Raw genomic sequence first — 19453 nt, 5'->3', positions numbered from 1 at the left:
TTTCTCTTGAAGATGTCCTCGGTTGTCCCGGCATTATTTCTTATAGTCGCTGGGAGGACGCTGAACAACCGCGGACCTCTGAAGACGTTTCGGTCCGTCCGTTCTGGACCATTAGCAAGTCGATTGCGATGAAATGAGATCGATTGATTGATGAAGATTAAGGGGGCGGGAAATGAGTTTTTCAAACTTGCTCAAACGCTTTAAAAAGTTTTATCCATACTAAATTAGGCACATGCTCCAACTTTGTCTAAATGATCATCAACGTAACTTAAAAAACAAGAAAATTAAAAATAATTAGATAAATGAATATTGACAATTTCGGATTTACAAATGCACCTCAAAAATATTAAATATCATAAATTGTTAATTTGGTGTTATTATTCTCTCAGAATAGAGTATGATCTTCACTCTACTAAGTTATATTTCTAAGATTTAGTAGAGTTTAGTGTAAAAAAAAAAATGTCAATATGGCATTTAAAATATGCGAAAAATTTAGACCAAAAAATTCATAACTCCAAAAGTTTAGGGTTTATGAAAAAAATAAGCTTACAAAATTATAGAACAGACAGCTATGCACACTATATGTAAAAAATTATAAGAATCGGTCTGAAACTGGATTTTTAAAGCTGAATCAAAATTGAAATTCTAGAGATTTCCCCACAACACAAAATATAATATCAATTATAATGATTTAGGGGATCTATATGCAGACTTTATGTAAGTAAAAAAGACCTAATCTGGTAAATAATCATCAAAACAACCTAAAGAGACAAAGAAAATAGAGTTTGAAATCTGTGAAAAAATCACCCACAAACAATTCGAAGTTCAGCCAGTTGTGACTGAATTATTTGTTGACCAATTTCATTCTACCTTAACATAGTTTGGGAAGGTTATGCACTCTACAGCACGTGACGGTTGTTTGGGAAGGTTATGCACTCTACAGCACGTGACGGTTGTTTGGGAAGGTTATGCACTCTACAGCACGTGACGGTTGTTTGGGAAGGTTATGCACTCTACAGCACGTGACGGTTGTTTGGGAAGGTTATGCACTCTACAGCACGTGACGGTTGTTAGGGAAGGTTATGCACTCTACACCACGTGACGGTTGTTAGGGAAGGTTATGCACTCTACAGCACGTGACGGTTGTTAGGGAAGGTTATGCACTCTACAGCACGTGACGGTTGTTAGGGAAGGTTATGCACTCTACAGCACGTGACGGTTGTTAGGGAAGGTTATGCACTCTACAGCACGTGACGGTTGTTAGGGAAGGTTATGCACTCTACAGCACGTGACGGTTGTTAGGGAAGGTTATGCACTCTACAGCACGTGACGGTTGTTAGGGAAGGTTATGCACTCTACAGCACGTGACGGTTGTTAGGGAAGGTTATGCACTCTACAGCACGTGACGGTTGTTAGGGAAGGTTATGCACTCTACAGCACGTGACGGTTACAAAAAATCTGAAAATAAACAAACTAGAAGGAAAATAAATATCCTAATTTTTTTTTTTTTGGAGGGGGAGACATTGACGAAAGTAACATTGACATTGGGCAATGTATTTATATGATATATAACAAAATAGAGCATAACAACAAAATTACTCATTATTATTTGTGTTATTATGTATTACTCATCAATGCTATAAAGGCACCAGCTGTATATCCACTTTGTGGATACTTCTTACTACAATTCTTCTTCTTTGTCCATCGGACAGGTGCTTGCATCTCTTTATTACAGCATTATTCTTCAGTTCCAGTTTATAGGAGCTGTTCTGCTGGTGCTCAGCTGGTGCTCAGCTGTGGAGCTGGTGCTCAGAAAAGACGAAATGTTGTCACAGATCCGATTCCTTGCCTTCACTGCCTAGTCTGGTCATAACGATTTCAATGCCATGCAGCTGGGTCTAGCCCTGGCACTTTACCTCATACTGAAAACCCTTCCTCTCACCCCCACTAATTCTTCCCCTATCCCCACTTCCACGCTCACTCATTAGGGTATCTTGACCTATATTTAAATGAATGAATGAAGCTGTTCTCCTTATCAACAAAACGTTCTTTTTTTTTTAAATCGTCTAAAATCCATTTCTGAAAATATTGGGATGAAATTTTCACGACGCTGAAGCCAATAAGTTGGAGATTTGTTTAACATTTATCTGTAATTTTCATATACCTGTAATTCGAATATTTGTCCGCCCCCTTAAGCCACCCAAGAGATGGCACGGGCATGAATAGCCCGTAAATGAGACGATGGAGTCAAGAGCATAAAGTTAGCCAAGAGAGACAGGTGAGAAGACGGAAATCTTAGAGGAAGAAAAAATCAAGGCTAAAGATACGGAAGGCAAGGTGTAATAACAGGAGTAACAATGGGAACGTACGAGGAACAAGAGACAGAAAAAGAAAGAGAAAAATGAAGGATAGGCTTCAAAGGTAAGGGAAGGGTAGGAGCAGAGCTCAGCCCCCGCAAGCACAACTAGGTGAACACACACACACACACACACACACACACACACACACACACACACACACACACACACACACACACATACACACACACACACACACACACACACACACACACACACACACACACACACACAAGCGAGCCACAGAGACGTTAGAAAGAACTTTTTCAGTGTCAGAGTAGTTAGCAAATGGAATGCATTAGGAAGTGATGTGGTGGAGGCTGACTCCATTCACAGTTTCAAATGTAGATATGATAGAGCCCAATAGGCTCAGGAATCTGTACACCAGTTGATTGACGGTTGAGAGGCGGGACCAAAGAGCCAGAGCTCAACCCCCGCAAGCACAATTAGGTGAGTACACATGCAAATAGCGGATGTTCTCTCAGTCTGTCAGCCTCACCAAAGAGCAGGAGAAAGAGAGAGAGAGAGAGAGAGAGAGAGAGAGAGAGAGAGAGAGAGAGAGAGAGAGAGAGAGAGAGAGAGAGAGAGAGAGAGAGAGAGAGAGAGAGAGGAGAGAGAGAGAGAGAGAGGGGAGAGAGAGAGAGAGGGGGGGGATACATTGAATTATACGACACCTCTGAGCGGCGTCAGTACCGAGCTCAGGCCGACTGACAAAATGAAACACACATTACTGCCCGAGTGAACCTCGGATCACTGGGTGAGACAACCTCGACTGTCAGAGAGAGACACTAACCTGGGCTTTCGTTGGCTTGTTGTCAGTATTGTTCATGAGAACCTCGAAGGCCGTGAGTACCTCGGTGGGTGGGAACTTGAGGGTCATGTCTACGAAGTACTTGGAGTCATTGTAGAGGCGAGCCATCTGCACCGTCTTCAGAAGCTCTCCGTGGCAGTAGATTTCGCTGAGGGGAGGAGAGAGAGTCAGAGATAAGTACATCTATAAGTACAGAGATAAGTACATCACACTCCCCTCAGGCAGAGGGGAGTGTGTGGATGGCTTTTAACGTTCTTCTTGCAGCGAGGGGAAATAAGGGCAGGTTAATTATGTGATTGTTGGTGTCTGTGAGAAAGAGGTGGGAAGGTTTCTTAGTAAGGAGGGGGAATATAATGATAATGAAAGGTATCACAGGAGAGAATGTGTTAGGTCTTGAGGGGATGGTTCATGGCCAAACGAACTACTAAATCTGTTGATTAATGGACTGTGTATCTCCTCCCCAGGCCACGCGAGGGCCTCGAATGCTGAGAGAACGCACCGTAACTCTGCGTTCAAACCAGGACAAGATGAAGAGTGTAGGAGGCTTCAGCCTCAGCCAGGGAGACCTCGTCTTTAGCCCTAGGGCGGTGGAGCCTGTCTGCCTTCCATCCTGAGGGAGAATGGATCTACTTACACACTACTCATATACTCACTTACTCATTTACTCACCTCTCTCGCTCACACTCTCAATCCCTCTCTCGCTCACACTCTCAATCCCTCTCTCGCTCACACTCTCAATCCCTCTCTCGCTCACACTCTCAATCCCTCTCTCACACTCTCAATCCCTCTCTCACACTCTCAATCCCTCTCTCACTCACACTCTCAATCCCTCTCTCTCTCTCACACTCTCAATCCCTCTCTCTCTCTCACACTCTCAATCCCTCTCTCTCTCACACTCTCAATCCCTCTCTCACTCACACCCTCACTCTCAATCCCCCTCTCACTCACACTCTCAATCCCTCTCTCACTCACACCCTCACTCTCAATCCCCCTCTCACTCACACTCTCAATCCCTCTCTCACTCACACCCTCACACTGTATAAACATCAGAACACTCTATAAACATCAGAGGTCCGCGGTTGTTCAACGTCCTCCCAGCAAGCATAAGAAATATTGCCGGAACAACCGTGGACATCTTCAAGAGGAAACTAGATTTATTCCTCCAAGGAGTGCCGGACCAACCGGGCTGTGGTGGGTATGTGGGCCTGCGGGCCGCTCCAAGCAACAGCCTGGTGGACCAAACTCTCACAAGTCAAGCCTGGCCTCGGGCCGGGCTTGGGGAGTAGAAGAACTCCCAGAACCCCATCAATCAGGTATCAACCAGGTAACTCTCAATCCCTCTCTCACTCACACCCTCACTCTCAATCCCTCTCCCACTCACACCCTCACTCTCAATCCCTCTCTCACTCACACCCTCACTCTCAATCCCTCTCTCACTCACACCCTCACTGTCAATCCCTCTCTCACTCACACCCTCATTCCCTCTTTCTTTCACTCACTATTCTCTCACTCACAAATACATATAGAAATATGCAGTAAAGTTCAGCTGAGAATAAATGAAAGAGGAAGATATTTCCATTCGAGTGCACCCCCCCCCCCCATCATGCTACACATCCCACATACATGGATATACAAATACATAATAGTTGACATGCATGTATAGATACGCAACTGCTTTACATACTCATCAGTGTTCAACCGTGGCAACCACAGAGGAAGGCTTGGCAGTTCGGCGATGGTGTAAGGACTCTCACGTACCCTCAAGTGAGACGAGGGAAGTGGTTGTGTGGTAGTCCTTCAACCGTATTTTAAAGTAATTTTTGGCAATAAAACAGCATACGAGTTTGATAGAGACTCGGTATATACTGTAGTAAATGTAAGCAAAGTATGCCAATGATCTGAATGTTAATTACAAAATAAATATTTGTGGTATACCGAAAGAAAACGGTATAAATACGAAGAATGCACAAACCCTCTTGGGTGACGTAGTCTCTGTTTTGCCAATGTGGAATCTTTTTCTATTCTTAAAGTAGTGGAGTTAGTAGCAAGATATATCTACTGTAGATATGTGATATATATATATATTCGTAGGATGTAGCGGCGATTATATGTGGAATGCATTAGGTGGTTTCTGGCAGTTTGAGGAACCATCCTCCTGAAATGATAGTACCTTCCGTAAGTATGTGGTCGGTCGTGGACCTCGCCACCAGAGGTCACCGTGTGAGGGTGTGTGGTGCGAGCGCTCCCTCAGTCTGGACTCAGCTGTAGTGAACTCTACATCAGGGGGCAGCCTACCGGCTGTTAGGAGTTGGCGCGATGGGGACCCCCTCTTCCCCCTATTTGCCGTTCAGAGACCATTGGTCTTGAGTTCACGGAGCGGGCGTCGTTCCTGGCTGTAGAGATTATTCTCCTGGATATGCTCCGTGTTCGTGTGGAGGATGTGTTTGGTGTCCAGCTATTAACGAGAGCACTTGTCAAGTTCCTCTCCCTGGATGTGTTTAACGACTTCGTGGCCTGTTATGATGGGCGCTCGTTTACCCTCCCTGGCGACGGGGGGTACTGTATCTGTCTCCGACCGCTGTTGTTCTCTAACATGTGTGGCATTACATGGTGTTCCCTTCGAGTTCACGGAGGCCCTGCTACGACAGGTACTTTGGACAATATGGCGCTGTGGTTTCTCACCGGCTGAATTCTGTCTCTTCCGGGAGGTGGTGTGGAGTCTCGTGTGGTTCCAGAACTCTCGCCCTATGGCTTAAGTCTCCCATCCCGTCCTCCGTTACGTTGATGGGGGCTATACGTGCCTTTTATGCTGGCCAGCCAAGGACATGTTTTCGATGTGGCAGTGACGGACACCAGGCAGCGGCGTGTGTGCGACTTGCAGCTGCGAAAGTGAATTTGTTCCATGAAGAGGATTTCCCCTCATTGGTTGGCCAAGATCTGTCATCGTGTGATGGTGTGGTGGAGGCTGCCTTGCCATCTGCTTCTCCGATGGTCTTACCTGGTTCCTCGGATGGTGTACCCGTGCATGCAGGTTGTGGTACTAGTTCTGGGGTGGTTGCGTGTGTCAACCCTCTCCAGCAGTCGCAGAAGCAGCGTGCCCCCTCTCCGTGGCCGGCCTCTTCACCCCTGCAGGCTTACCAAAAGAGGGCATCATGCCGGGGAGACTGTATCACCATCAAAGGCGCAGGACATTCAAAGGGTGCTAAATATCACTAAGGATCCCAATACAAGAACAAAAGCACATAAGGCGAACGAAATCAAAGGTATCTGATTTTATATCGCCGGTCCAAGCACGACACAAGCGAGAGTGAGGGTGTTGTAGGGACCGCGCAAGGTAGCAAAAAGAGTAGCGATCACGACGACCCTGTAGAGAAAGGACACCGGTTTCAACATACAGGCTCAGGGTAGTGGACGAACGAAAGGCACCAGAGCTGAAGTGTAACCTTCGTATGATGCTGAGCATCAAGATGACGAAGAGTTGAGGGAGAGGCAGACGAGTAAGCAGGATAACCCTAATCGAGTATAGAGAGCATGAGATAGGAATGTAAAGAGAGGAGCGTGTACCTATTAACTCCCCAGAAAGTCTAGGAAAAGATCTTAAGTAAGTTGAGAGCCTTAGAGCATTCAATTCGGAAGTAAAAGATATGGGACGACTAACACAAACGAGTGTCAACGATTAACCCCAAAACGTTTAGTAGAATCTTTATACAGAAGAGGTCTACCATAGAGCGACAAAGGGGGAGGGGGGGGTGTCGAAGAACGACCTGCTTCCGAGTAAAAGTCATAGGACAAGTCTTAGTTATAGAGAACTTGAAGCCCTGATCGGTGGCCTGGGACGTCACGGCATCAATTTCAAGTTGAAACCATCGTTGGTGGAATGGTGAGTCACCATCTTGACAGCAGAGGTTAAGATCGTCGATATATAGAGCTGAGAAAATTCCAGAGGGAAGGGAGGAAAGAAGACCATTAAGGGCAACGAGAAAAAGAGTAATGCTCAGAACACTAACTTGAGGTACATCATCGTTTAGCCGAAAAGAGCCAGAGAGAGTGATACCAAACCTCACTTTGAAGGAACGACTTGAGAGGAAGCTTTGGAGGAAGAAAGAGATTACCACGAAGGCCAAAAGAACGGAGTTGGGACAGAATATGGTATCTCCAGGTGGTGTCATACATCTTTTCCAGGTCAAAAAGCACAGCAACAACGTAGATCTTCGCAGCAAAGTCAGTACGAATATAGATCTCCAAGTTCTCGAGGACATCAGTCATGCCACTACACTTGTGAAAGCCAAATTGAGAAGGGGGAGAGGTGGTGATAGGGTTCCAAGAACCACATCAGATGGACAGTGACCATATGTTTAAAACGTTTGCAGACGCAACTCGTTAGGGCAATGTAGGAGAAGTCTTTAGGGGATATCCCTAGAGAACCTGGTTTCCGAATAGGAAGAACAACCACTTCAAGCAAGTCATCAGGAACTGACGATGACTCCCAGATACGACTATAAATATTGAGTAAATACTACAACGTGCATGAAGGGAGATGGTGAAGCATCTCATAATGAATGTCATCTGAGCCCACTGCCGTAGAACAGACTGGAGTTCCGAGAGAGAAAGAAGGGATCATTATAGGGAAGCTGGAGATGTGTGAGAAAATCTAAGGGGCAAAATTCAAGAAGGAGCTTACGAGTAAGGAAAGATGGAGGAAGATGAGAACCAGAGCTAACAGTCGAAAAGTGCTGAAAATCAGAGCTAACAGAAAAGGGTGCGCGTGTGAGTCAACCTGAGTGGTTTCACCAGAAGAATTCAGAAGAAACAGAGAAGAAGAGAGGGCAGTTGGTTCAAAAAGGCGGCCCCGGGTGTTTGTCAGAACATCTTCCCAGAAGGTGTGCCGACAGTTAAAATCACCCAAAATGAGCACAGGCTCTCGTAAGGAGTCCAACAGGTGTATAAGATCAAGAAGAAAAAGTGGATCATTTGGGGGGAAATAAATGGAACAGATTGTATACCGCTTACTCACAAAAGATACGGGCCGCAGAACACTGAATGTGCGACTGAAAAAGTAGGGAATATCATTATGTATCAAGAGAGCAGTAGAGTGATGGGCCCCAGCCAAAGCTGGAGGGGAGGGGAAACAAAAAGAAATAACCGCAGAAGGGACTAGAAAGAGCGCTAAGCATCGGATCCTGGAGACAGACACAAAGCGGTGAAAACTGCATGATCAGAAGTTGGAGTTTATGGAAGTTGGCATAAAAACCACGAATATTCCATTGGAGAATTCATAGTCAAAAACAGAGATAACAGCAACAGACATAACAAGGAAGAAACAGAGGCAATGAAGAACACAGTATACTAAATAGGATCAGGATCAGTGAAATTGGGGCTACTGGGCCATAGGTAAATCTAGCAAAGACAATGGAGTCAAGGAGCGGGAGGATGGACCAGACGTGGTCTGACAGAGTCCGGAGTTGGAGGAATCATCGGACATGAGCGGTCAAGGGAATCAGGGAAAGGGAAATATCGTCACCAAGCTATTACCACTAGCACTTGGAAGGGGTTAGGATAAAGTCATGTCGGGGATTGAATGCCGACCTGCATCAAGCAAGACCGTCGCTCTACCGTCCAGCCCAAGTGATTGGGTAGGGGAATCAGGGGGAGGAAGGACAGAAACAGGGGAGTGCACTTGTTCAAAGTCAGCATCCAGGAGAGAATCAAGGACTCAGATCCTTCATAGTTGGGACAGGTGACTCCGCCACTGAAATGGGAGGGGATGCAGGGATAGAGTCAGAGGCAGAAGGTGAAGAAGATAGTGATGCCTTCTTACCCGCCAGGGAGGAAGAAGGAGAGGAGCTAGGTTTACGCTTCTGACTTAGCGACAGACGTACCAACAGCAATGTACTGGGCGACAGGCTCCACAATCTCAACAGGAGAGGGAGAACGGGAGCGGTCAACATGAAGATTGCCGGGAGGGGGATGGACAACGGCCTGGATGGACAGGCACTGTGGAGGGCCAAAAGACAGAGGGGAGGGCTGAGAAAAAGGATTGGGTGCAAGAAGGGAATGCGGGCACAGGAGACAGGGAAGACAGGGAAGGAAGGGGGGGGGGGGGGGGGAAGAAACGCCAGATGGACAACCAGGAAGAAGACCAGCAAGAATAACGGAAGATGGAAGGGTCTAACCATCAAAAGTGATCTTCATACTGTGAAGAGGCTGATGACAACGGCCACGAGAGGGTTGAGTGAACGTATCAATCTGGAGGATAGAAAAGCCTTGGGCCTCAAGGATATATTTAATATCCTCGTGGCAGTCTTTGAGTTCCCTATCACCAGTCGCAACAAGGTGCAGGAGAAGAACTGTATCAGTGCTGGCTAGAGCCACAATTAGAGCATAGGACACCGACAAGATAACCCTTTCCCCATGTGTGTATCGTGGATATACACCCTGCAATCGTCACCTTTAGAACCGTCCGTCAAGGTCGGGCTCAGCAACGAAGGCAAAGTTTGACAATATAGGCGTCCCCTCGCTCGACCACGTCAAGTACCACAGTTCTACGGGTGAGAGTGTGTGCCTCCCTAAACACCCGATGTCAAAACAGAAGCCATTGGAAAGAATATTGAAGAATGGCAAAACGTCTGCAGGAAGGAAACCATCAGAAAGAAGAAGAGGTGAGGAGGAAAAATGAATCATGAAGAGGAAAAAGCAGCCAGCAAAATTAGTGACAGCAGCAGGAACATAAGACTTCAAGAGGACAAGCTGTCCCATGGAGCATCACACTCCGACAGCTGCCCACCAAGCCCCTTCACACAAGGGCAACAGGCTGGAGAGGGAGGGGGCCATGCGTGCTAGTTGAAGACAGGAACAGACATTAGTAGTAGGCATCCATCAGTCTCAGGAGACTATGGAGTTGTGCTCTGGTTGTCGGTCTGGAATGGCCTCTCCAGGGCACAAAACCAGGGTAGTTGATATGGGGGAGAAGCTGTCACCCATGCAGCAGGTCCCCCCTCACCATGGCGCCGAAAGTCTCCAATGGAAAGGCAAACGCCAATACGATTGGTTCCAGTGCCGTCGCTGGAACTGTCAGAACGAGGTTGAAGTTAACATCGAACTGCCCTAGGGGCTCCAGGAACAGATATTAGTTGGCTATTTATTAATACTTTTGTTCAGAGAATTATTCATGTTGTATCATTGTCTATTTTGTTTCAATCATGGAACGGGTCAGAGAAGTAAAAAATCGCGGACGACACTGAGGAAACTAACCTGAACTTTGAATTACATAAAGCTACGTTCCTCAACAAACGCACCTTGAAGATCATCTTCACCGCCATAGCTGCGACTAATCTGGCCACCATAAATGGTTTCTACTGCCTTGGCATCCCCATTCCATTATTCCAAGTGAAAATGGGAGGATTCTACAACATCAACCAGTGTTTCCGGTGCCACGAGTAGATCCACTCCACCAGCAAATGTCAACAAGGAACTCAAAAGTGTAGCCTCTGCTCAGCTGATCACCATTATTCTATCTACACGTCGGAAACACTACGATGTTTGCTTTGCAATGGCGATCATTCTGAAATCTCTTATCGATGTCCCCGAAGACAAAAAGTTATCAAGAACCTGGAGGAAGCCACACCTTCCGCCGGAGCCACCAGCCCAGGCACTTCAGCTCCAACCAACCAATCAACGACCACCTCATCCTCAACCTTCACCGTTCAAGCCTCCACTTTCCAGGAGCTTCCGGGAGGAGGGAATTCCACCACACACCAACACCCTAGCCAATGGGGGCCCCAACTCCCAGCCACTCATGGAGCCAGCAGTCGTCACCTCTATCTCACCCCGCCCAATCACAAAACAAAGTGTGACATCAACAGCTAGTATGATAGTTAGCACTAACCCCCAAGAATATGTGAGAATTATGAATATCCTTTACAAAGAAAATGGTCTCGCAGCCATCAACGTTCCTGATGAAGTAAGTTTACACCACCACTTCAACCATAAGTTCTCAAGCTCCGGACACAAACAACTCTCATGCTCAGCTTGCTGCTAAATTAATCACCATAGAACACATTCACAATATACAAACTGAAAACAACATAACACAGACCATATACACTGACGGATCAGTCAATATAGCTACAGGGAGGGCAGGAAGTGCTGTTATTGCTCATCAACCCGATGGCAGCACAATTCAAAGGAATATAAGAGTTAGTAACTGGGCATCCATAATGCAAGCTAAGTTGGTAGCTATACTGATAGCACTCAGAATTATTGACAACATTAAAGTAAACAGCTTAATTATTTCCGACTCCCTTTCCTCACTACTAGCAATAAATAGTTTGCAATCAAGTAATAACGTGCTTGTCTCAGAAGCCAGACATAGATATATAAGCATACTTAACACGGGGATAAATATAAAAATGTTGTGGATTCCTTTTCATATTGGCCTGCAGGAAGATGATAAAGTTGACGCCCTTGCTAAGGCTGCAATAAATAAAGACAGTATTGAACCGAATCTTGAGATATTAAATAGGACCCTTAAAAGTGTTATTAGACGAGAACTCTGGATGAATTTGAATTAAGTAGAACGTATGAATAGAACTTGTATGAAGTAAAACATGTGTATGGGGCAAGTAAATGTCAGCAGACTAACAGATGTTGTCACAGCTCGAATAAGACTTGGCTACAAGTATCTCTGGCAGTTGGGCTTGTATTGGGATCTAGATGAAGTAAAGTGTAAAGTGTGTGGACAAAGACAGGGACACACACTCGAACACTATATCTTGGACTGTAGTAAAATTGAGCCATTTAGAGATAAATCTAAACTCACGCTGTATGATATGGCAACCTATCTTATTACTAAGGATAAACTACATAAAATCCTTGCACTGTATCCAACTCTCGCTCCCAGTAGATAAACGACATATGAGAATAATAAACAAGTAGAGTATTATGAAGACTAAAAACAAACAGCAGCTCCCCTATGAATATAATATCTCCATTCCTCAAACAATTATGTATTAGTGATAAGACTTACCATTAAAGTGTAATGACTTACTGAAATATATAGCTCTTGAAATAGAACGTTCTCTGTAACTAGCTGACACTGTAATTATAAGGTGTGAATGATAGATGAAATTGTTTATGTAATAATCTCCGTTGAGGTCTGATAAAGACCTTTTGTGCCCTCTGTAATGCTTTTTGCGCTACCGCTCACAGGATGGGTGAGCGGTAGCGCAAAAAGCGGTATGGTATGTATGGAGGTGGTGCACAATAAACTAGCCACCTCCGGCGGCAACAATAAAAAAAAAATCTCCGGATCCGGTCTCGGACGTCACTGTGAGCGCCGTCACGCTTACGGTCCTATTGTCAGCAGCTCCAACGCCCGCCTTGCTGCAGCTGCACACAACCCACCCAGACGCCGACGCCGCCTCATCCGACGACAACTGCCACAGTTCCGCCTCTCGTGTGTGTGCACCCACAGAACTATTTAGTCTGCTGCAGGACCTGCGGTGACAACTCAACCTGCAAGAACTCAACCCTCAAGATACACCGCTTCTGCTGACTTTTGAGTCAGCCGATTCATCGGATGAGGAAGTCTCAGTTGGATCAACATCATCTTCCCGAAAGTGCCTCTACTCAACTGAAGATTTCCTTCTGGACACTTCCTCCAACGACAGCACCACCATGACAACCCGTAGCCAGACCAACGGACCGGCCAAGAAGCCCAGGAAGAAGAAAAAGATCGACGATCCGAGCCTGATAAAATCATCAAGAAAAAAAAGGACCATCAACGAAGTGTAGTAGCGAAGACCACCACCAGATCCGCGACGAGACGCCCGGCCTCCTGCAAGGAACATCAGCGAGCAACCTTGTGAATTCCACCCTACCAACCTACCACAGTGCCAACTGCAAGTCTTACCCACGGTGGTTGGGCCACCCACTTTTTTCCTCCCCTCTTCGACTCGTCTCCAGTTTCTAGCTCAAGATTTCTGCATCCTCGCCCCTTCCCGCCCCTTCCCGTCCATCCCCTTCTTACCTGCTCTAGGGTCCTTGGAACTACCTTGTTTACTGGTCTCGGGAAATAATTAATTGATTACAGTGTTAAAAGTGTGCTTATTAAAGTGTTACAAGTGTAATAATTTTACTTCTGGAAGTTTCATTTCTATTGGTTAGTCCACTTACTTCTGGACAAAGTGCTCTATTGGTCACATAATAATCTCCCCCACCAATATATTATCAATTGAATATTTACTTGATAAGAGAATATTCTCGTGGTAGCGGGGGTGTGAACTACACCCAATGGGGAGAAACACGGTGTTTTACCAGAGCCACCTGTAACGGGGGTGCCAGGGGTGCCAGGTGGACCGCTAGGTACCAATTACTAGGAGACGTGAGGGAAACACTGAAGTACCAGCGGGGAGAGGTATAGAGGCAAGATGTCTCACCAGCTCTGGTATGTGTACCAACAGGACGGGGGAGAGAGGGTAGGGAGGGGGGGGGTAACTACGGAAATATAAGACATGGTCTGGGAGGATACGGGGGAGGGGGAGGATAAAGGGGAGGGGTAAAGAAAAGGGGAGGATAAGAGAGGGAAGGGGAGGTGTGGGAGGAACAGCATGCCTGAGGGGAGGCATTCTCCCCCCCCCCCCCCAGCCGATCATAGTATTTCACCCCACGCATGCCCCAACGCCACGCACACCCTGCTAACCCGGGTTCGATTCCCGGACGAGACACAAACAAATGGCCAGTGTTTCTTTTCCCTAATGCCCCTGTTCACCTAGTTGTAAACAGTTACATTTTAGACAGTTGCTGTGAGCCGCATCCTGGGGGATGTGTGTGTGACGGGACAGAGGAAAATATGTAGTGGATATGGCAGAGATCAATATGTAAGGAGTTAATACATAAGACGACAGACGGTTAGAGAGGCGGGGACCAAGAGCTCGATCATGCAAGCACAAGTAGTAAATACACACACACATATGCACACAAATGATTCAGTTCTCGGGCCTATAGTGTTTCTCATATACGTAAATGATCTTCCAGAGGGAACAGACGTGTTCTTCCGATTTGTCTGCTCATGATGCAAAAACTAAAAGCAATAGATAGGTAAGGCGTAAGACAGCATGAGGCCACAAGATGACCTGGATAAACTGAAAGAATACTTCAACAAATGGCTACTAGAGTTAAATTCAAGTATATGCAAAGATACGATATTAAGTGCAAGGAGCAGGAGAGTGGACACAAGGTATAAAATGGGAGATTAAATCATTCAAGAATAGGATAGAAGGATCTGAGTGTCGATATGAAACCCACATCAGACCAAATCTGTCACCTGAAGCCCACATCAATCGGATATCTTCAGTGGCATATGCTCAGTTGGTCAACGAAAAAACTACCTGCCCTTATAAATTTGTATAAGGATTCATTCAGAACCTTGTGTACTACATATGTCAGACCAATCCTGGAGTATGCAACTCAAGTGATAAGACGAAGTTGGGGAAAGTTTATAAATACGCTATCAAGACTAATCCCAAAATTATAAGGTGTGAGTTATGAGGAATATAACCTCACGTCGCTGGAAGACAGGAGAGTAAAGGGAAACATGAATTCAACACAAAATTTTAGAGGAATTAGTAGGGTAGATAAATACAGACTATTTAGCACGGGTGGCACTCGGGCAAGGGGACACAGGTGGAAATTGGGTACCCAAATGAGCCAAAGCAGAATTAGAATTAATTTGTCAGTGTCAGGACAGTTAACCAGCGGAATGCACTAAAACGTGATGTGGTGGAGCCCGACTCTATACACAGTTTCAAATGTAAGTGAGATAGAGCCCAATAGCTCAGGCATCAGTACATTAGTGGACTGGCAGCTGAGAGGCGGTACCCATTGGTCGAAGTTCAACCCCCCTCCAGCACAATTAGTCGAGGACAATTACACACACACACACACACACACACACACACACACACACACACACACACACACACACACGTCATTCACAATTAGAACGTCATTCAGAAACCTAAATAAGGAGGCATTCAGAGCGCTTTACACTGACTACGTGAGACCAGTCATAGAGTATGCAGCCCCTTCATAGAGCCCCCACCTAAAGAAACACATTAGGAAACTGGAAAAGGTTCAGAAATTTGTGACGAGGCTTGTTCCGGATTTGCATGGGATGAAGAGCGACTGAAGGAACTGAACCTGACGACGTTAGAAAAAAAATTGAGATGGGATGGGGGGAGGATATAATAACAGCTTACCAAATACTGAAGGGATTGACAGAGTGGAAATAGACGAAACTTTCACTCGGAATACCAACAGAACAAGGGGACATGAGTAGAAGCTGGAAACTCCGATGAGTCATAGAGATGTTAGAAAGTTTTCTTTTACCGTGAGAGTAGTGGGGAAATGGAATGAACTAACGGAACACATTGTGAAAGCAAACAGTATTTAGAGCTTTTAAAACTAGGTAAGATAGAGAAGTAGGACAGGAGTCATTGCTTTAAACAACCGAAGAGTAGAAAGGCGGGATCCAAGAGCCAACGCTCGAGCCTGCAGGCACAAACAGATGAATACAAACAGGTGAGTACAGAGCAAGCACGTAAACAAGGCAAGTATTACCACAACAGACCTACACACATGGTAGAGAGTGAGTTCATAACACGCGGGCCACTGAGTGTGAAGGCTAAACGGGGGGGTCTTCAAACAACAGAAAAATAAGAAGGAAAAATAAGAGGAAATGAACAAAGTAAAAGAGTAATGATACAACAGTGTAGTAGAACGTAAAAGTCTCAAGAACTCGCAAAAGTCTTGCTGATATCTGAAACGCAAAAGCTAAACACAATTCTTTTTAAGACATGATGTGCACTAAATACAATTACATACTTTCGGCACAAGGAAAATCCCCTGCTGCATTGTTCGTCATGCAGGCGGCTATTCTTGCCTGCCATGCACTTGAACCTTGCAACCCACACAGCCCGCCCCACCACGCGCGCACGCACGCACGCAGGCGCGCACACACACACACACACACCATACACACACACAAAAAAAAACTTATTCCATCATAAGCCATCCAGCTGGGATCGCCCCATTGCCGACCAAGAAGCTGCGACAGTACCACATGACACTGCGCGACTTAGAGCTGTAGCAGCTCCCCATGCAGGTGACTTCCTATTACCAACCCCAATGTCAGCAACCGGCACTCGTCTCACACCACAGGCCCTCCGAATTGCTGTGGCTCTCCGCCTCGCTGCCTCTATCCACACCGAATTCAGGTTTATTTGCAGCAAGGCAGTGGCAGATAGGTACGGACGGCATAGCCTTCTCTGCCAAAGGACAGGAGGATGGCATGCAAGACACAGTAAGGTTAATGACATAATTAATGTACTAAAGCTTAGTACAGCCAGTTGTCCAGCAGAGAGAGAGCCCCATTACCTAATGTCCCGCAACTCTGATGAGCCTGACGGTCGCCCAGACGGGATCACGGTGAACCCCCTGGAAGAATGGTAGACAATTGGTGTGGAATTACACTTGCGTTTCAACTTTAGCCAACACCTATGTTGACCTCAGTGCTGCAAAGGCAGGAGGTGCTGCCAATCACCGGGAAGCAGCCAAGGCGCAAAACTACAGAGATCTTGATCACCACTACAATTTTGTCCCCATTGCCTCAAGAGACACTTGGTGCCAGGGGTAAAAGTGCTGCTAGTTTTTTGAAGGAGCTGGGTTCCAAGCTGATTGAAACAACTAGAGACCCTAGAGCCGCCAGTTTCCTCTTTTAGCTCCTTAGTGTGGCGATCCAGAGAGGAAATGCTCATTGCATCCATGGTTACTGCCCGCCATCTGAGGAGCTGGAGGAGCTATACAACTTATGACAAGTAGCCTTGTACCCTGCATGTAACCAATATTGTAACCCTTTTTGTTTAATGAAATTTTAAAATAAAGTGAGATTATATATATATATATATATATATATATATATATATATATATATATATATATATATATACACACCTGCATTCAAGTACCAGATACTATATTGAAGATATGTCCACCAGTATCGCCAAACGTTTTGCCCAGAAAGCAAAGCGTACCTTGCACCACCAGACACACCGGCTCCCGCCCGCCGTCAAACCAGCAAACTACTCATTCTCCGCCTGCCTGTTCCTGATTAGCTGGTGTGTCGCCGCACCTGCACTCACGCCACTACCTGAGTCGACGTCTGGGCCAGCACACGCCGTACTCCTCAGAACATCTCTGTGCTCTTTGGAGTTTACATCTCTCTCTAGTAGACAAAGCTCTGGCTGTCGTGTACTAAGAGAGGTGGCAGCTTGAAGCCAGTATTCTCAGCACCTGATTTGATTTACCATTACTATTACTTACACTTTATTTTGTCTAAGAGTAAATTTTTACTGCCTTTAATTATTCATGTTGTTTTGTTTGTTGACTTGTTTTGAATTTTACGTAAGCCAAGAGAGTGTCTTTATTCATATCTTGTTTTCTAGAGTAATTATAATTTCTTTGTTTATACTTTGTGTTTTGTGTGTCTTCCCATTACCTTACCACAGACAAATGGGCAAACGATCTTCTTTTTTTTTTTTCTCTGTAAATGTGACGAGGCCTTGCCCCCAGCTATTGAAACAGCCGAACATCAACACTCCAACACTTTACCGTCACAATATATATATATATTGAGCGCGTTTCGTTGATGTTCGGCTGTTTCAATAGCAGTAATGTCATGGGCTTGTCTCATGTGATTCCTAGGAATCACATGAGACAAGCCCATGACATTACTCTAACAAGAGAAATGTTGAACAAGAATACTTGCATAATAGACAAAACCCAAGATTCAAGAAGATTACAAATTCTTGAGGCAATTCACATAAGAATAGAGCGACCTACCATGAACACCCAAATCACGGAACTATTTACTCTACCCACCATGAGAGTAAGGACAAGACAAGAACATATCGATGCCAACACAGAAGACAATGTCCAACATAACAGGCCAATTACACTGGATTAATCTTTGTGTTTAGATAGGAGATGCCTCGTATGGGCCAATAAGCCTTCTGCAGCCCCTATGTTTATCCCTTATGTATCCCCCCATGTTTTCACCTTCATTGTATTATCACCTGACCTAATGTGGGTATAAAATCAACTAGTATTGTAAGATCTGTTCACTTGAGAATGAACCATGGAGGTTCGAAACGTCGTGCAAATTATACAAATAAGTGTAATACACTCTATAGTAAATCACTTCTTTTCTTCACCTTAAAAGTACGAAAATGAGTTTTGGAGAACTCCTATTTCAATTAAGCCCTGATGCTAAGAAAATAGTTAGAGGGATAGAAGCCCTAAACCAGAAAATAATAAATACAGAATATGCGGTCATATTCAATGAAACTATATATATATATATATATATATATATATATATATATATATATATATATATATATATATATATATATATATATGTCGTACCTAGTAGCCAGAACTCACTTTTCAGCCTACAATGCAAGGCCCGATTTGCCTAATAACCCAAGTTTTCATGAATTAATATATTTTCTCTAATTTTTTTCTTATGAAATGATAAAGCAACCCATTTCATTATGTAAGAGGTCAATTTTTTTTATTGGAGTTAAAATTAACGTAGATATATGACCGAACCTAACCAACCCTACCTAACCTAACCTAACCTATCTTTATAGGTTAGGTTAGGTTAGGTAGCCGAAAAAGTTAGGTTAGGTTAGGTAGGTTAGGTAGTCGAAAAGCAATTAATTCATGAAAACTTGGCTTATTAGGCAAATCGGGCCTTGCATAGTAGGCTCAGAAGTGAGTTCTGGCTACTAGGTACGACATATATATATATATATATATATATATATATATATTATTTTCAAAATTATTTTGAAAATAAAGAAAATCACTCGGTCTATTAGACAAATCGGACCTTGCATAGTAGGCCGAGAAGTGCATTCTGGCTAATAGGTACGATATATATATATATATATATATATATATTAGTATATTTTGGTAGCAGTCTTTCCTGTAGACATATATTATTAAATATGACCGAAAAAGTAAGATTAATAATTCTAACACGAATTTTCTCGATCTTTCGTACATTTCTTTTCACTGTTAGTGGTAATTCAAAAATCAATTCTCCAAAATTCATTTTTATTTCTAGTCTGACGCGACACTTGAGCGCGTTTCGTAAAACTTATTACATTTTCAAAGACTTTAGTTTACACATACACAACTGAATAGAACTTACACATCTCCG

General features: G+C 44.7%; 1 protein-coding gene across 2 annotated transcripts in view; it reads right to left on the bottom strand.

The window, feature by feature from the left end:
- The window catches only part of LOC123754901 (trehalase), a 306276-nt gene that overhangs the window by 153673 nt on the left and 133150 nt on the right, over window positions 1–19453 (bottom strand). For both annotated transcript variants that reach the window (XM_069332919.1, XM_069332918.1), the window contains exon 3: window positions 3151–3316. In XM_069332919.1, coding sequence (XP_069189020.1) covers window positions 3151–3316 — 166 coding nt within the window. The remainder of the gene's footprint in view (window positions 1–3150; window positions 3317–19453) is intronic.

The sequence above is a fragment of the Procambarus clarkii genome, chromosome 28, assembly GCF_040958095.1.
Source record: "Procambarus clarkii isolate CNS0578487 chromosome 28, FALCON_Pclarkii_2.0, whole genome shotgun sequence".
Taxonomy (NCBI): Eukaryota; Metazoa; Arthropoda; class Malacostraca; order Decapoda; family Cambaridae; genus Procambarus; species Procambarus clarkii.
Note: the sequence above shows the minus strand (reverse complement) of the source record. Positions and strands in the feature narration are given on the sequence as shown.